This window comes from Silurus aristotelis (assembly GCF_946808225.1).
Source record: "Silurus aristotelis genome assembly, chromosome: 16".
NCBI lineage: Eukaryota > Metazoa > Chordata > Actinopteri > Siluriformes > Siluridae > Silurus > Silurus aristotelis.
The window spans coordinates 16,172,597-16,197,380 of NC_139589.1; the positions used below are offsets into that span (position 1 = coordinate 16,172,597).

At 40.9% G+C, this 24,784-nt stretch overlaps 1 protein-coding gene across 2 annotated transcripts in view; it reads left to right on the forward strand.

Annotated features, from left to right (window-relative positions):
- dennd1a (DENN/MADD domain containing 1A) overlaps positions 1-24,784 on the forward strand; it is a 45,178-nt gene that overhangs the window by 8,996 nt on the left and 11,398 nt on the right. For both annotated transcript variants that reach the window (XM_083565058.1, XM_083565059.1), the window contains exons 3-15: positions 1,300-1,343; positions 4,967-5,016; positions 5,106-5,225; positions 5,307-5,376; positions 7,209-7,289; positions 8,583-8,636; positions 8,812-8,922; positions 9,588-9,688; positions 20,005-20,050; positions 22,922-23,023; positions 23,125-23,250; positions 23,722-23,823; positions 23,905-23,992. In XM_083565058.1, coding sequence (XP_083421184.1) covers positions 1,300-1,343; positions 4,967-5,016; positions 5,106-5,225; positions 5,307-5,376; positions 7,209-7,289; positions 8,583-8,636; positions 8,812-8,922; positions 9,588-9,688; positions 20,005-20,050; positions 22,922-23,023; positions 23,125-23,250; positions 23,722-23,823; positions 23,905-23,992 — 1,095 coding nt within the window. The remainder of the gene's footprint in view (positions 1-1,299; positions 1,344-4,966; positions 5,017-5,105; positions 5,226-5,306; positions 5,377-7,208; positions 7,290-8,582; positions 8,637-8,811; positions 8,923-9,587; positions 9,689-20,004; positions 20,051-22,921; positions 23,024-23,124; positions 23,251-23,721; positions 23,824-23,904; positions 23,993-24,784) is intronic.

The following is a 24,784-nucleotide window of genomic DNA, read 5'->3' on the forward strand; positions in this document are numbered from 1 at the left end:
TTTGTATTTAATTTTTTTTACATGAATGACAATTATGAAAAATGGCAAAAATTATTTGTTTAAAAAAAAGTTAAATGTGAACATTATTTAGAGATGTGGGAGGTGCACCTATATGCCATATTTGAAGTGTATATAACAGTCTGTTTCCAGTCAACAGTCATCATTGAAATATAATAACTTTAGTGATAATGTGTTAGTATTCTTTTCACTTATTATTATTAATATTGTTAGGGGTTCAAGCATGAAATTCTGAAACCCTATTGTTATTGTAGAGATTTACTATTATTATTATTATTATTGGTGGTGGTCTAGTGTTCGATTTGGCCCGTTTTTACGTTAGATGGCCCTTCCTAACGCAACCCCTTCCCATTTATCCGGGCTTGGGACCAGCACTAAGTGCACTGGCTTGTCTAGTGGTTAGGATTCGATTTCACTGCCGCGGCCCGAGTTCGATTCCCAGTCAGGAAACCGAACTCGGGCCGCGGCAGTGAAATCGAATCCTAACCACTAGACCACCAGGGAACCCAATTATAATTATTATTATTAACTAAACCGTAAGGCCTAGAAAGTTGAAACTTGGCCAGATTGTAGAGCTCAATTTGGGGAGAGGGTGACAGTCAGATGCTTGGAATTGTTGGGTATTTGTTCTATCAAGTTGTCTTTTTCCGTAAAATTAATTAATGTTAAAAACATACTTTTGCGAACTAGTCCTAGGTTTTTCGTGCCATCGGAACAAAACCAGCAATGTTCAGTGGACCGGGATTGTTAATAATTATCAAAAGATTTCGAACTTTCAACTCCGCATTGCAAAGGCTCCCTAAAATGTTCAAAGTAGGTGGATCACTTTGACATAAATGGCTATAACTCATGAATAGAATGAGATATCTTTATCAAACTTGGTGGACATGTCTATGAGCTCAATCCTTGGTCAAATAAAGAAATTACATAGCTTTGCCACTTAGTGGTGCTAAACAAAAAACAAAATTACTATAACTATGCAAACGTCTATCCGATCGACTTGATAGTTGGCATGCAGTGTCTCTGTCCAATGTGCCATGAGGTTTTATAAGGATATTCATATACAGAAACGCCATCTGCCAGTAACATGTGAGCGCCTGTTAGACAATGTTATCAGAGGCGTATTACAATGAAACTCGGTGGGAATGTGCCTAATGTCTTTTTCATTTTGACCTTCAGTACCTCAGTTGCTATATTGATTATTATTATTATTATTATTATTATTATTATTATTATTATTATTATTATTATTATTATTATTATTATTATTATGTTGTTTAGGGCCAGAGGTGTGTTGGTTTTTTCCTTTGGACTATACTGACCAGGTCTGTATATTATCATTATGCTTTACTCTCCTCTTGTGTGTGCTTTATATATATATATATATATATATATATATATATATATATATATATATATATATATATATATATATATATATATATATGTATATATATGTGTGTGTGTGTATGTGGGTATATATATACATACATGCATACATACATATACACACAGTGTGGCATAAAAGTATTTAGTCAGCCACCAATTGTGCAAGTTCTCTCATTTAAAAAGATGAGAGAGGCCTGTAATTTTCATCATAGGTACACTTCAACTATGAGAGACAAAATTATCCAGAAAATCACATTGTCTGATTTTTAAATAATTTATTTGCAAATTATGGTGGAAAATAAGTATTTGGTCACCTACAAAAAACCACCATGGCTATTTTGCAAGTTCTCCCACTTAGAAATCATGGAGGGGTCTGAAATTGTCATCGTAGGTACATGTTCACTGTGAGAGACATAATCTAAAAAAAAAAATCCAGAAATCACAATGTATGATTTTTAAACTATTTATTTGTATGATACAGCTGCAAATAAGTATTTGAACACCTGTCTATCAGCTAGAATTCTGACCCTCAAAGACCTGTTAGTCTGCCTTTAAAATGTCCACCTCCACTACATTTGTTATCCTGAATTAGATGCACCTGTTTGAGGTCGTTAGCTGCATAAAGACACCTGTCCACCCCATACAATCAGTAAGAATCCAACTACTAACATGGCCAAGACCAAAGAGCTGTCCAAAGACACTAGAGACAAAATTGTAAACCTCCACAAGGCTGGAAAGGGCTACGGGGAAATTGCCAAGCAGCTTGGTGAAAAAAGGTCCACTGTTGGAGCAATCATTAGAAAATGGAAGAAGCTAAACATGACTGTCAATCTCCCTCAGACTGGGGCTCCATGCAAGATCTCACCTCGTGGGGTCTCAATGATCCTAAGGAATGTGAGAAATCAGCCCAAAACTACACAGAAGGAGCTCGTCAATGACCTGAAAAGAGCTGGGACCACTGTTTCCAAGGTTATTGTTGGTAATACACGACGTCATGGTTTGAAATCATGCATGGCACGGAAGGTTCCCCTGTTTTAACAAGCACATGTCCAGGCACGTCTTAAGTTTGCCAATGACCATTTGGATGATCCAGAGGAGTCATGGGAGAAAGTCATGTGGTCAGATGAGACCAAAATAGAACTTTTGGGTCATAATTCCACTAAAGGTGTTTGGAGGAAGAAGAATGATGGGTACCATCCCAAGAACACCATCCCTACTGTGAAGCATGGGGGTGGTAGCATCATGCTTTGGGGGTGTTTTTCTGCACATGGGACAGGGCGACTGCACTGTATTAAGGAGAGGATGACCGGGGCCATGTATTGCGAGATTTTGGGGAACAACCGCCTTCCCTCAGTTAGAGCATTGAAGATGGGTCGAGGCTGGGTCTTCCAACATGACAATGACCCGAAGCACACAGCCATGATAACCAAGGAGTGGCTCTGTAAGAAGCATATCAAGGTTCTGGCGTGGCCTAGCCAGTCTCCAGACCTAAACCCAATAGAGAATCTTTGGAGGGAGCTCAAACTCCGTGTTTCTCAGCGACAGGCCAGAAACCTGAATGATCTAGAGAAGATCTGTATGGAGGAGTGGGCCAAAATCCCTCCTGCAGTGTGTGCAAACCTGGTGAAAAACTACAGGAAACGTTTGACCTCTGTAATTGCAAACAAAGGCTACTGTACCAAATATTAACATTGACTTTCTCAGGTGTTCAAATACTTATTTGCAGCTGTATCATACAAATAAATAGTTACAAAATCATACATTGTAATTTCTAGATTTTTTTTTTAGATTATGTCTCTCAGAGTGGACATGCACCTACGATGACAATTTCAGACCCCTCCATGATTTCTAAGTGGGAGAACTTGCAAAATAGCAGGGTGTTCAAATACTTATTTTCCTCACTGTATGTATATATATATATATATATATATATATATATATATATATATATATATATATATATATATATATATATATATATATATATATATATATATATACAGTACAGACCAAAAGTTTGGACACACCTTCTTATTCAAAGAGTTTTCTTTATTTTCATGACTATGAAAATTGTAGATTCACATTGAAGGCATCAAAACTATGAATTAACACATGTGGAATTATATATGGAATTATATACATAAAAAAAAAGTGTGAAACAACTGAAAAATGTCATATTTTAGGTTCTTCAAAGTAGCTACCTTTTGCTTTGATTACTCTTTGCACACTCTTGGCATTCTCTTGATGAGCTTCAAGAGGTAGTCACCTGAAATGGTCTTCCAACAGTCTTGAAGGAGTTCCCCGAGAGATGCTTGGCACTTGTTGGCCTTTTTGCCTTCACTCTGCGGTCCAGCTCACCCCTAAACCATCTCGATTGGGTTCAGGTCCGGTGACTGTGGAGGCCAGGTCATCTGGCGCAGCACCCCATCACTCTCCTTCTTGGTCAAATAGCCCTTGATGCCTTCAGTGTGACTCTACAATTTTCATAGTCATGAAAATAAAGAAAACTCTTTGAATGAGAAGGTGTGTCCAAACTTTTGGTCTGTACTGTGTATATATATATATATATATATATATATATATATATATATATATATATATATATATATATATATATATATATATATATATATATATATATATATATTTATACATACATACAGCCAGATAATATAGCAGTGTATTATTTTATAAATATGTGTATATGTTTTTATGTACTGTAATTTCCGGACTATTAAGCGCACCCAAATATAAGCCGCACCCACTGAATTTTACAAAGATTTTTATTTTGAACATAAATACGCCGCACCTGTCTATAAGCCCTTGGTGCCTACATTGAAACTAATGAACTTTACACAGGCTTTAATGAAAGACAGTGTCTGCTACATGGTTTGTATATAAACAGTAGCCTACCAAGAAAGTCATTGTTCACTGTCTTCCTCCATTCTTTCACAACAATTTCTCTCTGGAGTTTTTCTTTTGGCATCGTCATGCATTTAAAAATCACCATCGGTGGAAGCTTTACTCCCGATGCCGTGCAGCTCAGAACACAGGTGAAGTGCCTTTTTTTATGCCCGGTTGTTTTCAGCGTGATGAATGATTCGCATTTCCTGTTGACAGTCCGAGTGAGCGGCAGGTCAAACGTCAGAGGAACCGCATCCATATTTATAATGTGGTGCGGCCCGATTCTGTGGAAGCGCATCTGATTTAATATAAAGAGTTTCATTGGTTCACCTGAACCCGTTCGGTAATTTTATTGGTCTAATGTTATGGGGCTCAGTTTTTTGGCTTGAAGATTGTGAAACCGGGAAAACCCCAAGAAAAATCCATAAATTAACCGCTTCATTGTTTAAACCGCGGGGTTCAAAGAGTGGGAAAAAAATATGTGGCTTATAGTCCGGGAAATACGGTATATGATTTGAAGGATTCAGTGTACATGCAATTGTATAAAGTTGCTGCTAATATTTAAGTAGTAGTAAATTTTTGTAATGTATCTGGCAACAATTTTTACTTAATACTGGAAAGTAGAAAATTATTTTTTCCTTTCTTTTCCCCTCAGGAAACATTGCAGACAGTGCCTAAGTTTTGTTTCCCTTTTAGTATGGACAGGTATACAACCACATGCATTCAGGCACACATGCATACTTTTTTCTCAAGTCTGTCTTTAGATACAGATATTCAGACCCATTCTCTCTCAGTCTGGCAGTGAAACAAGTGGGGCAAAACTTCACATTTGTCTTGACTGATATTGAAAGTAAGCAGCGTTTTGGTTTCTGCCAGCTATCAGATGTATCTCTGAGTTGCTACTGCTTCCTCAGGTGAGACTCAGTTATCTATTGTGATTTTGGTATGTTTAAGCAATGTTGCAAATGTTTGTATGTGTTGATTTCTGCATACAGTTATCTGCCATGGTTTGAAGTGTTCTACAAATTGCTGGATATGCTGGCTAACTACAGTAATAAAGGACAAGTAAGTAAAATCACTGTGGTGTGGGTGTTTGGGGGTGTGGTGTAACCATTTATCTTAGTTTATAGTCACTTTTAACCTGACATTTTAATAAAATAAAATGGATAATGTATCCAGCAAAAGATTTCTAACACAAACATCTGTGTATAAATTGGGTGGCATTGTGCCTATAGCTTTTTGGAGAAATGGTTGTTGATCCTGAAAAAATGCAATCACTATGTTATAAGATGAAAAAAATTTAATTACCCCAGTGCACAAGTTTGATCAATTGTCATTTATGGTATTCGGTGTAATACCATAAATGACTGCTGTGTAAACACAGAATGCACTGATTTGCAAAATCTCATAAACCAATATTTCACAATATAATATTCACAATAGAACACAATGGTATTTACAATAGAACATAAGGAAATGTACAGTTTTAAGGAAGAAATCTGGTCATTTTCAATTTTATGGCTATAACATGTCTCAAAAGGTTAGAACAAGGGCATGTTCAACACTGTTGTAGCATTTTCTCTTCTTTTAACAAGTGTCCGTGTACATCTGGGAACTGAGCAAAATGTTTTTAAATGGTGGAAGGTCTAGCCTGCAGGCAGCACATGGACTCTTATACTATGAAGCCATGCTGTTGTTTTGGATTCAGTATGTGGTGCCTGAAAAGAATGTTGTCTGGGTGAAAGCATATGGGATCTGATTTCTTGGTGCCTTTCCCGTTGTGCAAGCTACCCTTTCCATAAGCATTAATGCATTCCTCCATACTATCAGAAATGCAGGCTTTTATAATTAAATGCTAATAACAAACCAGTGTGTCCCTTTCTTTTTTTTTTTTTTTTGCCTGAAGAATGTGGTGTTCATGGTTTACAATAAGGATTTACACATTTTTATTTGTCTGACCACAGAATAGTTTTTCACTTTGCCTCAGTCAATTTTAAATGAGGTTTGGCGCAGAAAAGACAGCAGCATTTCTGGATCATGTTCGCATATGGCTTCTTTTTGGCATGATAGTGCTGTAACCTGTATTTGTGGATGCCAAGGCAAGCTATGTTTACAGACAGTGGTTTCTGGATGTGTTTCTGAACCTCTGAAGTGATTTCCATTGAAGAGTCATATCTGTTTTTAATGCAGTGCTGCCTGAGGGCCTGAAGATTACTAGCATCCAATATTTCTTTTTGCCTTTGTCCTTTTTGCACAGATATTTTTCCAGATTCTTGGAATCTAAAGAAATTTTCACAATTTCATGTTGAGGAACATGATTCTTAGATTGTTCTACAAATTTGTTTTGCAGATTGGTGAACCTCTGTCCGTCTTTACTTATGAGAAACTCTGCCCTTCTAAGATACACTTTTTATACTCAATCATGTTACTGACCTGTTGCCAATTAACCTAATTATTTGCAACCTGTTCCTTCAGCTGTTTCTTTCTAGTAACACTTCCATTTTTATTTGCCCTGTCCCAATTTTTTTGAGGCATGTTGCAGCCATCAAATACAAAATTACTTTGGTTTTTTTTTTATGTTATGTTTCCTCGCTTTAAACATTTGATATGTTTTCCATGTTATGTTATGTCTGTCCATAAATCCATGAATATGGATTTATAAGATTTGCAAATTATTGCATTTTGTTTTTATTTAAATTTGACCCAGCATCCCAACTTTTTGGAAATTGCGGTTATAAAGTAATTGGGAGAAGCTCCTGCAACAGATATCACATTTACAAAGTAATTTTTTATCCTTTGACCAAGACAAAACAGGCTTTTCTCTAGGAATGGATACAATTGTTATCACTATTATGTTTGTGTACTTTGCATCTGTATTTTCTTTTTACCTGATACAGGAGAATTTAAAGAAGGAGATGTTGGAATCGCTACATGCCTGTACTATTCCTGAACCTGGAATGCCTGTATACCTGAATATGGTAATAATTAAAATGTATTAAACATGCAGACAAAAGATATACTTAATTGAATAGTCTCTCACAAAACAAATATTGACATCAATCTAAAGCCACCTTCACACATTTATGGATACTCTTTAAACATATCTTTTGCTGTTTTGTCCCTTCTTTCTACATGAAAAAAAATAAACGTTTAAAATTAAGTTTTAAAATCTGTCTGTTTTTGCTACAGCACGAACTTGCACAAATGGGTGTGTTATGAAAGTAATAGGACTCTGATAATTATAAATGCTGATTAAACTGGTACTTTGTACTGTAAAATGCATCTTTGTTTTTCAAAACAATTGGTTTTAGATCCTCATACAAAATGTAATATAAGACAAGGAGTCTTATACACACAAATATAGTACCACCACCATTTGACTGTTATGTGGAATGCTGAACATTGCCTACAGGAAATCATCATACACCTTTGAAATAGTTACTTTATTCTTCATACAGCCTGAATTTACCTCCTGGATGAGTCTGCAGTTGTGCTCTTGGAAGGCAGATGTATCTTCTAAGAATTTTCACTATTCCAAGTTTTCTCCATTTGTAGCAAAGGTTCACAGGTCTACCAGAGTTTTTAAACACTTAAGACAAAAATTTAAAAATAAAAGAAATCACTGTCCCATGTTCATATTCCACTGCAAATATCATATAATTAATGGCAAATATCATACTGATGGTGCAGTGATAACGTTTGGAAAATGAATAGATCTGCAAATGTCTTGTAGAGCACAGCGAATGTAGAGGACTAAAATAATACCAACTCCCAACGAATAATATGCTTGATTTCTCATCCTTCTTTAGTAAAGAAACTATGTGTGGTTTGAATAATCGAAAAAGGGAGAGAATGCATCACTCTCATTAAACCCCTGATACGTATCTCTTGATGATTCTGTCTTCTGCTTCTCATACTGAGGCTGATACAAAAACACCGGGTCTCTCTCCACTGCCCCAAGCACACACTCTGCTGTATCTGCAAAATAAATAAGACATAATATCTCCACATCATCTACTTCCAACTGATTCATCTACAGAACATTGTCACAAAAGGCTTTATCTGTCATTATGTAGACAGCATTGAAAAATAAAGCCATAGTATTTTAATTCTTCAAAATATTCACTTAAATACATTTTAAGTTATCCTTTTGGACCACAGAATAGTCAATAAAAATATTTTAAAGTACGACGAAGCAGACATGCTAATGTAGCTTATGAGTTTGCTAAAAAAATTATATACATCCTTTTCTGTTTTCTCTCAATCCTTAGAATGCCTGTTTCACTGTGCCTGATTTGAGAGAGTTGCCAACCATCCCTGAAAATGTGAGTTACTTTGAACACTATTTTTACAATGTTACTGGACAGTTGTATGTTTTCTAAAGATTGCAATGCCTCTCGGTTGTAATTACAATCCTGCACAATTTTTACTTGTGTGTTAAGTTTAGCACGTTACCATTTTCTTTTCAGTAACTGCAACTGATTTTTTTATTTATTTCAGATAAACCTGACAGAGTATTTTGTATCAGTCGATGTAAACAACATGCTCCATTTGTATGCAAGCATGCTGTATGAACGAAGAGTCCTAATCAGCTCTAGCAATCTGAGCACTGTGAGTGTAACTTTTCCCTTCATTGTGTTATGTTTGTATTTAATCTACACTGAAACACGTTAGCACCTAAAAAAAATTATAACTGCAAATTAACCCAAAATTACAGGATAAAAGTTAAATATGCTGTTCCAAAATATATTTCTAATTTTGATGCTGATAATGTTATTATGTTGGTATTCTTTTGATAAGATAACACAAATACTGGGAGAATAAAAAGAAAAAATTATATTTAGCAAAAAATGTAGAGTCATCTTTGATTAGAAGCAATAGAAGTGTAGTCACAGACAAACTTTGTGAGTTTGTGGGCATTCCACAGTGTGGGTGCCATGGCATTGATGAAAGCCCAGTGTGGGGCACCGTAAACTGTAAGGGTCTGGGGGTGTAAGCATAGAGAGGCTCTGAAAAAAAGAATAAATAGTAAATGATAGTAAAGGGATTATTTACTGTTGTCTACTTTGGAGTTCTGGATAACGAGTTAATGACTGTATACACATGAATGTTTTTGATTCTACACTGTGTTTTATGATTGTACTGTGCTGTACCTTATTTTTCTGAATTGTCAAAACATAAAAGAAAAAAAATTTGAAATCTGTCATAATTAAAAAATTACTTAGCCAATTTGAATGAAAAAGAGCCTTGTTTTTTTTTTTTTTTTTGTCTCTTAGTTAACAGCATGTGTTCATGGTGCGGCTGCCATGTTGTATCCAATGTACTGGCAGCATGTTTACATCCCAGTGCTGCCACAGCATCTCCTAGACTACTGCTGGTAAGAACATGTGTATGGACACAGATACCACAATGCCATAATATACATTGATTAGAATGATTCTTTACAGCTGATGGGATACAAAACAGAGCAATCCAGTGACCGATACTTGTTAGAAAGATGGCATATGTACTTGTAATCACGCTTCATTTGTAAAAACAAATTTAATTATTAAAAACAATTTGGATTTTAATAAGGACACTTTGTTTAGGCTAAAAACATATTGGAACAATGTTAACGTTATTTGTGTAATATTTGAATTTGTAATCCTTCATTTGTAGGTATGAGAGAAATGCTTAATAACTGCTTTGCATCATTTTGAGTTGTTCCACTTTATCCTGTTTTGTCGCTGTATGTCTCATGCTACTTGGAAAAAAAAAACTGCACTTTATATGACATTTCAATTGGATAAAAAATTACAAATTAGATTAGTGGTTAATATTAGATAATTAGATATTCGATTGTATCACTTTAAACCATAAAAATATAATCAAAAGCCAATACATTGCTAAACAATAAATTTGTGTTTTTTTAAATATATAATAAAGATAAATATGATATGATAATATGAAATAATAATACAAATATTATATATATACACAGAAAAATAAGTATTTAAACACCCTGCTATTTTGCAAGTTCTCCCACTTAGAAATCATGGAGGGGTCTGAAATTGTCATCGTAGGTGCATGTCCACTGTGAGAGACATAATCTAAAAAAAAAATATCCAGAAATCACAATGTATGATTTTGTAACTATTTATTTGTAGGATACAGCTGCAAATAAGTATTTGAACACCTGAGAAAGTCAATGTTAATATTTGGTACACTAGCCTTTGTTTGCAATTACAGAGGTCAAACGTTTCCTGTAGTTTTTCACCAGGTTTGCACACACTGCAGGAGGGATTTTGGCCCACTCCTCCACACAGATCTTCTCTAGATCAGTCAGGTTTCTGGCCTGTCGCTGAGAAACACGGAGTTTGAGCTCCCTCCAAAGATTCTCTATTGGGTTTAGGTCTGGAGACTGGCTAGGCCACGCCAGAACCTTGATATGCTTCTTACAGAGCCACTCCTTGGTTATCCTGGCTGTGTGCTTTGGGTCATTGTCATGTTGGAAGACCCAGCCTCGACCCATCTTCAATGCTCTAACTGAGGGAAGGCGGTTGTTCCCCAAAATCTCGCAATACATGGCCCCGGTCATCCTCTCCTTAATACAGTGCAGTCGCCCCGTCCCATGTGCAGAAAAACACCCCCAAAGCATGATGCTACCACCCCCATGCTTCACAGGGATGGTGTTCTTGGGATGGTACTCATCATTCTTCTTCCTCCAAACACGTTTAGTGGAATTATGACCCAAAAGTTCTATTTTGGTCTCATCTGACCACATGACTTTCTCCCATGACTCCTCTGGATCATCCAAATGGTCATTGGCAAACTTAAGACGTGCCTGGACATGTGCTGGTTTAAACAGGGAAACCTTCCGTGCCATGCATGATTTCAAACCATGACGTCTTAGTGTATTACCAACAGTAACCTTGGAAACGGTGGTCCCAGCTCTTTTCAGGTCATTGACGAGCTCCTCCCGTGTAGTTCTGGGCTGATTTCTCACCTTCCTTAGAATCATTGAGACCCCACGAGGTGAGATCTTGCATGGAGCCCCAGTCCGAGGGAGATTGACAGTCATGTTTAGCTTCTTCCATTTTCTAATGATTGCTCCAACAGTGGACCTTTTTTCACCAAGCTGCTTGTCAATTTCCCCGTAGCCCTTTCCAGCCTTGTGGAGGTGTACAATTTTGTCTCTAGTGCCTTTGACAGCTCTTTGGTCTTGGCCATGTTAGTAGTTGGATTCTTACTGATTGTATGGGGTGGACAGGTGTCTTTATGCAACTAACAACCTCAAACAGGTGCATCTAATTTAGGATAATAAATGTAGTGGAGGTGGACATTTTAAAGGCAGACTAAACGGTCTTTGAGGGTCAGAATTGTAGCTGATAGACAGGTGTTCAAATACTTATTTGCAGCTGTATCATACAAATAAATAGTTTAAAAATCATACATTGTGATTTCTGGATTTTTTTTTTTAGATTATGTCTCTCACAGTGGACATGCACCTACGATGACAATTTCAGACCCCTCCATGATTTCTAAGTGGGAGAACTTGCAAAATAGCAGGGTGTTCAAATATTTATTTTTCTCACTGTATATATATATATATATATATATATATATATATATATATATATATATATATATAATAAAAATAAAAATGTGTTGGCAATTTGTTGGCAGGCTACCCATTTTTGGTGAACAAAAGCAGTGGAATGGCTAGTCTTAAATTTTCTTAAATTAACCTAAATGTTTAGTTGCATGTCAAATTATACCATTTGGCAGACACCCTTGTCCAGAGAAACTTACAATTGTCTTATAAATAAAACTTTAGGTTACTTTTGTAACCCTGGTTCTATGATAACAGGAGTGAGGTATCTTACTGGGGGAATAAATTCGGGCGTGACCAATCCTGGAAGCACCAATTACACCACGTCTGTTGGTTGACGGACCAATCACGACAGTGAGGTGGTATTCCAGCCTCACTCATGTGTGATAACAATAACACAGGCTCTCCACTATTTACAGTATAGAGCAGATATATGTGAAAAATACTCTCTCTGTACAATATTAATTTTTCTTTTTACACACTTGGGACAGAATGAGCCAATGAAGGCTCTGTAGCATCCAGCCAATAAAATATGTCAAAAGTGTGTGCCAAAACCCAGCTCCCAGCACAAATGTCTTGAATTGAACCACCCTTAAACAACGGCCACAAGGTGGCCAACCCTCAGGTACTATGAGCCCTCTGACCCTCTGGAGGACTAAAACCCCATTATAATAACTTCCACTAACCGGTGGGACAGGTGCTGACAGGAAACAGGTTTACCCTAATAAGAATTAGCCCATGAAACAAATAGTTGATTACGCCTTCTCAATCCCTTTGTCCTGTTCACATAGTGATGCAGCACATGGACAGGGCACAAACAATTAAGCCACTCTTCTAACGATGAGCAAAAGGGCAGCGGATGAAAAGCCAGTAAATCTACCTGTCTACAGGTGAAAGCTGACTTGCTTATTTTAGGCATAAATGCTAAATTAGTCTTTAGAGTTACTCACGAGAAATCCATAGCAAAGCGCATACAAGAGTTATGAAGTAACAAAGCATGCAGTTTGTAAGTGGAGGATTGCTTTTTTCACACGTTTGTGCCCTCGGCTCACTGCCTGGATGCACTGGGAAATGCTTTTGGCAAAAAGTGTAAACTTACGTCCTCTCTCTTGTATAACCCCATGGGTGAAGAGGGGAAAAACATGTGGGGCACTGGGTGAACTGATGCCCAGAGTCCAACAGGAAAACCTCCTTCCTTCCATTTTTCTTGAATCACACCTGATGCTTCTTTGCTGGATGGGATAAGACTCCTGTGCTGTGTAGAGGAGTTCTACAGAGACTCCACAAGTGCTGTAGCCCCTCATTGATGACCCAAAACCAGACCACAGGTTAGGTGATGCTTAGCTGCTGTTGCTGCAAATGATACCTTGCCTATGGGCTAGGGATGTTTTTGGTGAACCTCCGCCTGCATTGACTGCTGAGGTGGGGTGTGTGTGTGTGTGTGTGTGTGTGTGTGTGTGTGTGTGTGTGTGTGTGTGTGTGTGTGTGTGTGTGTGTGTGTGTGTGTGTGTTTTTGTCCCCTTACTGTCCCCCCTGAAAGCAGAGGCAAAGCCTGGACACACAGGTTTGGGGGGGCTTGAGCAATATGCATCCTGGGAAGGCAGGTTTCAAAAGCTTTCCCATCCTTCTTGCGCAAGTTGAACAGCTGAAGCATATTTGTTATTCAGTGCTGAAAAGAGCCTTTGGCTCCACTGGAGCATCAAGAATCTCTGCCTCTCTGATAAGCCTGTCAGACCCAACCACAGGGCTCTCTCACCCACCACAGCCAGGCCAATGCTGGACTGCTGCTCTCGACGAGTGCAGGTGGAGATCTGCAATGACACACCCCTCTTCCCACAATGCTGAGTCGGGTGACCCAGCATCAGTCTGCCTCCTCATCTCCTCCATTAATTTATCTTGGTACGCTGAGAAGTGTGGCATTTAGTGGTCTGACATCTCAACCTTGTCCATCTCTGCGGGTGGCGCAGAAAGACTTGAGTCTTCTTTACTTGCGGCCTCTCATTCAGCACTTCAAAACCCTTAACGGGAACTGAGAGCAGTGCGGGCAGCAATTAGCGATTAGCTAGATTAGGGTTAGCTCCCAAACACGCTATGTACACGGGGTGAGAGTCTTTAGAAGATATCATAAACCCGCACGCACATGGACGAGAGTGATCTTTCCCCTTCGCCGTGCCACTGGATGGGAATAGCAGTCGCCATAGCAGAGATGCGCACACCGGGAGATTAATGAAATCACCACAATGTGCCGCCACTCGATATCAGGTCTTACAGAAATTATTCTTTTTTACCCCTCTTATTGAGTGTGAATAATTGAGATAAAGAAGCTGTAACTGCTTGAGAAATGTAAAGACAGCAGAAGGAAACTATACACATTAACAGTGAATATTTAAAAAAGCAGTTGTGCTCGGCAGCATACCCTAAAAATCAACTCGTCCATAAACAGTTTAGTGGCCACTCATTTATCTGCTGAGAATAGCTTCCAATAGGATCTTAACGTGGAAAGTGAACGAGGTAGGGAAAATCAGCAGTGATGTATATGAGGGAGTCGAGACTCTCGCATCACTGTTGTGATAGGTCTGTCAACTGAGAGACGTTGTCAGGGATTCACCCTGCCACGCCCCCCTCTGTAGCTGTCAGGGATTCACCCTGCCACGCCCCCGTCTGTAGCTGTCAGAGATTCACCCTGCCACGCCCCCCTCGATAGCAGTCACGCTGCTTCCCAAGATTACCGACAGCTGTGGCTCATGAAAGATCAGACTACATAAACTCACGTTCTTGAGTCACAGGCTGTCGGTCGTTATATTTTCAAGCTGGACAATTGCGTGGCTGCTCGACCGCCGGCTGTATATGCAAATTCCACTTCCGACTTGGATTACTCATTGCCGAAGGCTTTATGGATTATGCTTGGGACATTCGAACTCATAGCGGACAACGCGTATCGAGCGGATGTCTTTGTTTGTTGTTTTCAACGGCTTATGAGTGTTTTTGTGTTGTACGGTTGTTGAAATAAAAGGACAATGATCGGACTATATCGGCTTGCGCGTCTGCAGCCTGACAGAACGACCGACCTATACCGAACGCGGATTCGCCATTCCGCGATTCCGACCGCAACGGATCGGCAGCTGAACCCGGCTTCGGATTTCCTCCGGAAGCTCAGTGCCGCTTCTCGCGGTTCAGATCCACAGAAGCCGGATCATGAGAGGGCGGCTGCGCCACGCCCCTCAGAGAGCGCGAGGGGATTACCGGCTCGTTACTCGGGGGAAAAAGACGAATTGGGCGGATTTCTGCAAGGCATCGGCGAGTATGTGGCTGTTAACATTTCCCGGTTTCCTTCCGAACGAGCCAAGATTGCCCTCTGTATTTCCCTCCTGTCTGGAGAAGTTCTTGCCAAAGCCAGCTCACTATTGAGCGCCAAAGGGGGCAAATTCGGCTCACTCGCCGAATTCAGCGGGCTGCTTCTGGGGAAGTTGGGGATAGAGGTGGTGGATCTCCACTACAGTCCCCTTGAGGAGGAAGGTGCTCCATTCCAAGGTTCTCAAGAGCACGCGGCTCCGTGCCGGATCTCCCATGAGCCTGCAGCTCAGCCCCAATGTTTTGATGAGAGGGCTGCTTCATCTCAGGGTCTCTACCAGCGTGCTGCTGTGTTCCGGGGTTCTCGTGGACGCACCACACCATCTCCGAGCGTCGGCGAGCACACCATGCCGTCACAGAGCTTTTACAGGCGTGCCGCTCTGTTCCGAGGTTCCCGTGGGCGTGCCACGCCGCCACAGTGTCTCCAGGAGCGTGCTTTCCCGCCACAGAGTCTTCACGAGAGCGCCGCGCCGCCACGGAGTCTTCACGAGAGCGCCGCGCCGCCACGGAGTCTTCACGAGAGCGCCGTGCCGCCACGGAGTCTTCACGAGAGCGCCGCGCCGCCACGGAGTCTCCAGGAGCATGCTTTCCCGCCACAGAGTCGTCACGAGAGCGCCGCGCCGCCACAGAGTCTCCAGGAGCATGCTTTCCCGCCACAGAGTCGTCACGAGAGCGCCGCGCCGACACCTCCGGTCACAGAAGGCGAAGTGACTCCTCCGAGTCCCTCTCCAGACGACGCCCCATCCCAGAGCCCCTTCCAAGGCGACATCTCACCCACGGAAAGCTCGGCTCCGCCCCAGGACCTCCATGAGAGCTCCGCCCAGCCCCAAGGCCCCTCCAGAGAGCTCCGCCCAGCTCCAGGTCCCTCCAGAGAGCTCCGCCCAGCTCCAGGCTCCTCCCGAGAGCTCCGCCCAGCTCCAGGCTCCTCCCGAGAGCTCCGCCCAGCTCCAGGCTCCTCCCGAGAGCTCGTCTCCGCTCCAGGCTCCTCCCGAGAGCTCGTCTCCGCTCCAGGCTCCTCCCGAGAGCTCGTCTCCGCCTCCGAGCGACCCCACGAGCTCGTCTTCGCTTCAGTGTCCCAAAGAGAGCTCCACTGATGTCGTGGACCTCCAGGCGAGCCCTTCTCCGCTCGTGGATCTCCAGGCAGGCTTCACCTCATTTCCAGGCTGCTCAGTAGGCTCGGATCTGCTCCTAAGGGTCCCAAGGAGCGCCCCTATGCCCAGGGGTTTCCCTGTGCACTCACCCCGGCTCCAGGACTGCGAAAGGGAGGTTGAACCGCTGCCCCCGGGTTCCACCGACGGCGACGGCTCACCCCACAGTCCCGCAGAAGGCGACGGCTCGTCTCCAGCGCCCGCAGAAGGCGACGGCTCGTCTCCAGCGCCCGCAGAAGGCGACGGCTCGTCTCCAGCGCCCGCAGAAGGCGACGTTTCGCCCCCGGGCTCGACAGAAGGCAACGTCTCGCCCCCGGGCTCGACAGAAGGCGACGTCTCGCCCCCGGGCTCCACAGAAGGCGACGTCTCGCCCCCGGGTCCTCTTCAGGGCGAAGGATCGCATCCAGGCTCCACGCAGGGCGAAGGATCGCATCCAAGCTCCACGCAGGGCGAAGGATCGCATCCAAGCTCCACAGAGGGCGACGTCTCGCCCCCAGGTCCTCTTCAGGACGACGGATCGCCCACAGGATCCCCGCATGACGACGTCGGTCCTCCAGGTCCCTCTGACGGCGACGTCGGTCCTCCAGGTCCCTCTGACGGCGACGGCGGTCCTCCAGGTCCCTCTGACGGCGACGGCGGTCCTCCAGGTCCCTCTGACGGCGACGGCGGTCCTCCAGGTCCCTCTGACGGCGACGTCGGTCCTCCAGGTCCCTCAGAGGGTGGTACGACGTTCCTAGTCTCCGCCCGGGACGTCCTCCACTCCCCGGTCATTGTCATGGTTGGCGTCCAGTTCCGGTTCCCCGCCATGGAGATCGCTCCGGCTCCAATCCCCGCCAGGAGCTTTACTCAGCCTCCCATCAGCACCGAGGGCGTGGCTCCGTTCCGGATCCTCCTGCAAGGTGTTGTTCCATTCCGGCTCTCCGCAGAGAATGCTCACCAGGCCTCCGTTGCTCCCAGGCGTCTAAGGAGGCCTTCCTCGGAGTGCCCTGGCCCGCCTGGCATAGGTGGGTTTTGGGGCGTCAGGTGTCGCCCCTGGAGGGGGGGGTACTGTCAGGGATTCACCCTGCCACGCCCCCCTCTGTAGCTGTCAGGGATTCACCCTGCCACGCCCCCGTCTGTAGCTGTCAGAGATTCACCCTGCCACGCCCCCCTCGATAGCAGTCACGCTGCTTCCCAAGATTACCGACAGCTGTGGCTCATGAAAGATCAGACTACATAAACTCACGTTCTTGAGTCACAGGCTGTCGGTCGTTATATTGTCAAGCTGGACAATTGCGTGGCTGCTCGACCGCCGGCTGTATATGCAAATTCCACTTCCGACTTGGATTACTCATTGCCGAAGGCTTTATGGATTATGCTTGGGACATTCGAACTCATAGCGGACAACGCGTATCGAGCGGATGTCTTTGTTTGTTGTTTTCAACGGCTTATGAGTGTTTTTGTGTTGTACGGTTGTTGAAATAAAAGGACAATGATCGGACTATATCGGCTTCCGCGTCTGCAGCCTGACAGACGTGGTGTAATTGGTGCTTCCAGGATTGGTCACACCTGAGGCGATTTCTATAGTGAGATACCAAAACGAGTAGTTGAGGGTTAGGGGGCTTTGCACAAGGGCCCCATGAGCTACCACTTCCCACAATAACTGCAGAAAGCAACTGATCAAATTAAATAAGCTTTTTAAAGCTTGTACCACAGTTAGTTTTTTTTCCAGTTGAAAAGGTCTCATAGGGCACCATTTAGCAACAATAAAAACCTGTTCTATGTTTATATATTTATATTAATACATAAAAATATTGATATAGTCGAACCCACTTATCTCAACCTCGGTTAACTCGCCAACCCTATTAAGTCGACGTTTTTGAAGTGGAACCGCCAAATTCTCGCTTTGTCTTAGCATTTTCTCATCGGTTATGTCGATTCTTTTATGTCGCCGAACCCTAATATCTCGAGCACGGGGGGGGGGGGGGGGAATTTGCCACTTAACGTTGTTTATCTCGATCGGTGCTGTGCAGCCGCAGAAAAGCTCGCGGAAGTGGCGGAGAAATCAAGCCTTACAGATGCTACAGGTGTAGGTTACGTTTCAGAGCTGTGTGTCAGAGTGAAATTACTCGAGAATTCAATTTGGACACTGGTTAGCTTGTTGTAAAAACGAACTACAAAACGAACTACACCCCGCACGTTTTTAGTGATTTTGTGAGCAATCTGTGTGTTTGCAATGTTGGAGAATATAATAAAGGTTTGTATCGCGAATAGACGGTGGTTTGTATTGTATACTGGTAAATCTCTGCTGTTAGTTGGTGCACATATGCCTTTTGTTGTTAAATGTTATGCGATGAACAGGAGGCGAAAGCCGAAGTGAAAGCAAAACAGTTTATTGCAACACAGGGCAAAGCCAAACACAAACATTAGTGTTTGGCTTTGCCCTGAAAGTAAGGTATTCCGGTGGTCCACTAAGTCCCAAACTGAAAAGAGGCAGTCTGTGTATATAATCCATGGGTGCGCTTGGTAGAAGCGCGGCGCTGAACTGCACACGGCAGAGCGTGGGATGAGCAGCAAAGGCATAGAATTACCAACTGCAGAATCGGGGGAATCCTGGATGCGATTTGGGATGAAAAGCGCAGCCGTTGAGAGAGTGTGGAGTCCGAGTGGGAAGGCACGTACCAGGATACGCATGAGCGATAACAAAGACCGCCGTAAACCAACATATACCAACAATAACGGACAGTGAGAGTGTGGAAGTGAGGGGTTTAAATAGGAGCTGGTGATGAGTGCTAAACGAGTCCCAGGTGTGCGCGATTGAAGCCGGGAGCTGCAGAGAAAGCGGAGGTTTAACAGCCTCCGAAGGGGGCGTGGCAGGTGGTTTCCTGACAGTTAACAAACATGTATGTAAATTTTTATAGCATGCCTTCATTAAACAAATTGCAGCAACGCTGTTGTGTAAAAAAAATTAAAAAAACACGTGCATGTACATTCTCATTTATTAACGCACATCATGTACATAAAGAAATTTCAAGCACGTTAATATATTGTTTATCTCGATCATCGGTTATCTCGACGCTTTTTGGCGTCCCCTAGGCAGGCGACATAACCGGGTTCAACTGTATATTAAAATGTTTTTTTTTTTTTTTCAATATTAGATGTAAATATCAGCCAATTAAAGCTGTAAATATGGTCTTATAACTTCATACTCGTATTTTGATAATTTGATCACAAATGCAAAAAACAATAAAGAGACTTGTCCTTGCCATTTATTTACTTTTAAATGGTACTGTATGTCTGCAATTAATCAGTTAATTGACCAAAAACAAACACAAAAGATTTTTCTTTGACTTTTTAGACTATTTTAAAAATAATTTATAGCTGCAGCCTTACTGTCAACCTAAACATTGGTTAATCTAGAGAAAGATAAGGTATGTGCTTTTTTTTATTTTTTTATTTTTATATATATATATATATATTAAGCTATGTAACTATTATTGAGAATTAAAAAAATGTTGTTTACTTAGACTGTAGTAGTTTTGCAGGGATCTTCTGTACAGCCAGCGTACTTTGAATGCATGCAAGCATAAGGATAAAGGTTTACTTTTTCTCTCTTTACGCTAGTGCTCCTATGCCATACCTGATAGGAGTCCACTCCAGTCTGATGGAGGTAAGAAAATCCTTAAAACAACCATCTGCTAGTTTTAAATCCTTAAACCCTACATATAGTATAATCTGAGAACTAACAGTGCTTGGGGCTGGTAATGGAGCTCAGTAAGATGCTATATAAATGAAATGTACACCTTTAAACATCACAGCTAACAATTTATAACTGCATTTCCTGCAATAAATACACTGTGCTTAATGCCACAGATGAGAATAATCAGGAGTTACCTGAATATTTAATCCACCTCTTCACCATCCACAGTTGACACTTTTTTGGTATTTTCATGCTTTCCATAATTTAAAAAATTCATAAAACTTGGCACGCATATCAGAAATGCTGGTAAATAAGACCTTGCAAGGCTTGGGGCAAGTTGTTGGTCTGGTGCTCTGTAGCACCCCTATTTGACACTTTGTTTTCATTATAAGAATCCAGATTCATTTACATGCATAAAATTTGGTTTTGGCTTCTTAAGACATTAATTTTACACTTACATTGATTAACTCATCCTAGCAAATAGACAGTCATTTTGTTTTTGGTAGCTTCCAAAATTGTAAAACCCATGCAACTGCCAACTCGAAGGGAGGATTTTAAAACAAAACTTTCCTGTATTGGCAATCAATTGAACTATTACATTGAACAAAGATAGTGTGATAGATTTTTGTTATACATATACATTGTGGCAGGATTTTAAATGTATGCTCAGTGGCAGGGAATTAATAGTGTGAATTTTTAATTCTTCAACTCTCAAAGGAACTTATTAAAAACACTTCTTTGCTACTCTTATTGAATGCTTCCGGATATTGCATCACATAGTCTACAAGAATTAATACAAATTGATAGCATCATGCTGACCCATGAGATCTTCTGAAGAATAGGGGCCTGCTATCTCAGTATTTACTCCCTGTCCTGTTCACACAGCATTACCTAGAAGCATATCACCTGCCAAACCAATTAAAATCTTTCAATGAGCTAACTACTAGGGTCCACCCAGTCTTAAATCTAGTACTAATTACCACGTTTATCCTATACTTTTGTCCCATATATGTGATTGTAAAAGGTGTACAGAGTCATGAATACAGTACACTGTAGGTTCACCTCCCAACACCTCTCCAAAGCCTTTTTTAAATAAGGCTTTAGTGGATTAAAGTCTGCTCACTTCCTAAATGAACCAAGATGAGATCTGTATCCCATTAAGAATCTGTCACTCCAAACTTTAGTCAACAAACAAGTCATTCATTGTCATTCCAACCTATATACAGTACAATACACAGTGAAGCAAAACAATGTTCCCCAGGACCAAGGTGCTACATAAAACAACATAAAATAAGAGTAATTTAAAACAAAGAAATTCTGTGACACTGCAGCACTGACCAGTTTCCAGACTTTTGCTAATCAACTGTGCATATAATAATAAAAAATACTGTACATGGAAGCACTGAATTCAAATGTTTTAGCACAAATAATTTAGCAGTCTGGATGTGCTTTGGAACCTTTTCCCAGATGGCAAGAGAGTGAAGAGTGGGTTGTTAGCGGTGTGTGAGATCACCCACAATGCTGGTGTCTTTGCAGATGCAGCGTGTTGTGTAAAGGTCCATGAAGGGTAATAAAGGGTAGAGCGACACCGATGGTTTTCTCATCGGTCCTTACTATCCACTGTAGGTACTTGTGATCTGAAAAAGTGAAATTCCCAAATCAGGCTGTGATGCAGCTGTTCAGTATGCTCTCGATGGTCCCCAGTAGAACGTTGTGAGGATGTGTGGTGGGAGCTGGGACTTCCTCAACTTTTTAAGAAGTAAAGATGCTATTGGGCTTTCTTTGTTATAGAGCTGGTGTTAAAGGTCCAGGTGAGGTTCTTCACCAGGTAAACACCAAGGAATTTGGTGTTCTTGATAATCTCCATGAAGGAGATTTGATCTTCAGCAGGGAGTGATTACTACGTGTCCTCCTGAAGTCAACAACCATCTCTTTCAGAGACAAGCTGTTGGCTTTGCACTAGTTATATAATTATATATAGAGGCAATAGCCTCTGAACTTCATCTCTATACGCTGACTCCTCATTCTTGCTTATGAGACCAACCATGGTCATGCCTTCAGAAAACCTGATGATGTGATTCAAGGTGTGCATTGCTGCACATTCATGAGGCATCAGTGTGAACAGCAGGGGATTAACCACACACAGCCCAGGGAGAGTCTCAGTGCTCAGTGTGATTGTGCTGAAGGTGCTGCTCTCGATCTGGACTGGCTGAGGTCTTTCAGACAAAAAGTCAACAAACCAGTTGCAGGGGGAGGTGTTCAGGCCCAACAAGCTCAGCGTTCTAGTCGGATGCTAAGGAATGCCAGTGTCAACATTCAAATATGAAAAAGCTGGGGAAAATTTGCTATATTAGGCAAAAGCAGTCCCAAACATTGCACAAAGCTGGTGGGAACCCTAAAAGAGTTAGGCAGAAATAGTGGTTATACCAAGTATTAGTCAGAAAAGCGTGAGTGCTTATGAAAGCAAAATTTTTTGCATTTTTTTTTTTTAAAGATCTACTGACAAAGATCAGACATTTGTTAAATCTTTTTAAATGATAGGATTTAACCACCTGCTAAAAACAATATAACAAAAGCTCCATATTATGTTGGACAAAATAGAGTGCAAGCATGATAATAAAATCCCAAGGCAATTTTATTTTAACCAATTTTAATTGGTGAATAACCTACCCCAATCTAAGTATAAGGTAAACAGAACTAAGAGTTTAAAATGTAAACTAAGCCGGCAGTTTAGCTAACTCTTACCTTTACTCGTACTTGAGGTCATTAAAAAAATGTAAAACTGCATATTTGATGTGTTAAACTTATTTTATATATATGTGCTCATATTGGTGTTTGCAGAAGGTGAGAGTAATGGCTCTGGATGATGTTGTAATTATAAATGTGGATACCAACACACTAGAGAGTCCATTTGATGATCTACAGAACCTCCCTAATGATGTGGTAAGAGCATATGTGCACAGTTTCTTTTCAGGAACTTCTAATAATTTTAATTAAAATCTGTTGCATAAACTGTGCACTGATTTTGTGCATGTGTTCTGTAGGTGTCTGCTCTAAAGAATCGTCTAAAAAAAGGTTCCTCTACAACCGGTGATGGGGCAGCGCGAGCTTTTTTAAAATCACAGGCAGCTTTATTTGGCAGCTACAGAAGCGCTCTACGTATAGAACCGGTGAAACACACACAGCAACATCTATGCTGTCACTTATCTTAGAGCTGTTGTGAAAAGACTTTGACAATGTTAATTTTTAGTCACGCTGATCAAATAGAGATTGTGCATGCTTGTTCACTCTTGGACAAAAAATGGACCAAGCCCCAAATATAAAAATGTTAAATAAATGGCCTTGACAACAAATCATTAGAAAGAAATTTATCAAGAATTAAACATGTAAAATAAAAAAGGGACAATATGTTATTTTTCAATATAAACTATTTGTCAATCGCTCAACTATTTAAAGCCATTAGCAGTGAATTGATTAAGGACTTCTATTGTTTAAAGAGCAGTCCAAGACTAACCCCAAGGTTAACATGTAACATGTAAGAAGTTTATGTATCTACTGTATATGTTTGTGTCTGTATACTTTAAGTTTGTGTCTTACTATCAAGTTTCCATGCATGTGACTTTATTTATTTCTGCTTTCAGGATGAACCAATTACATTCAATGAAGATGCATTTATAACACACAGATCCAATACAATGAGACAGTTTCTCCAAAATGCAACACAGCTTCAACTGTTCAAACAAGTATGCAGATATATTATATACAGTTCAATATACTATGCATATTTTTTATGTAAAATTATATCTATTGACATAAATGCTTAGTTTATAGATGGACGTTTGGAACTGCTGAACTCTGGTGAAGGCTTCAATGATGTGTTTGAGGAGGAAATTAATATGGGAGAATATGCTGGTGAGGATATTTAAAAATATACATTTTGTGTCTGTGTAACAGCCCACAAGGTCCATAATTCATATATTTTCCATGTTTTGTGCAAAATACTGTTTATTCTTAAAAGAATAACCATGTAAATCCTACCTCGTGCCTAGGGCTAGCAATGCTTTTTTGTGTTATTGTGGTATTTTTCTTAATATTCATATCTGTATGTGTATTTAGATCATGCACAACCCATAGTGAGCATGGCCTGAAACAGATTTTTAGCATTATTATTATTGCTTTGTTGTTATTGTTGTTGTTGTTATTATTATTATTATTATTATAAATGAATCCATGCACAGGAAAACATTTGAGAAAATGACCCCAATTATGTGTGTCCACCTAAATCACCTATGTGTAAAGGTTGCTTGCAGTGACGGATCTAAGAGTTGTCTAGGGAGATCTCAAGATTTAACTTGGGGGACATGTTTCCGGGGATGGACAGCTTACCTTTGCTAGAATTAATTTTCAGCCTGTGATGGTTAGAATCTCAGCTGTCTTGAAAGCAGTTATTACATGGAGTCATGTAATTTCTGGTGGCTAATTAATGCACAAGAAAAGAGGAACAAGGAAAAATATTCTGTATTTTATCATGAAACGGATTGCAGCAAGCAGGGAGCAGAGTAACATGACTTTTTTTTATTGTTAAACTGGTGTTCTCAGTATCTAACTAATTCTGTGAATTTAAGTCTGGTAATGAACCTGTATGTTCAAAATTCAGTATTTACTCTATTTAATATGTCCACGCATACTAATATATACAGTGCC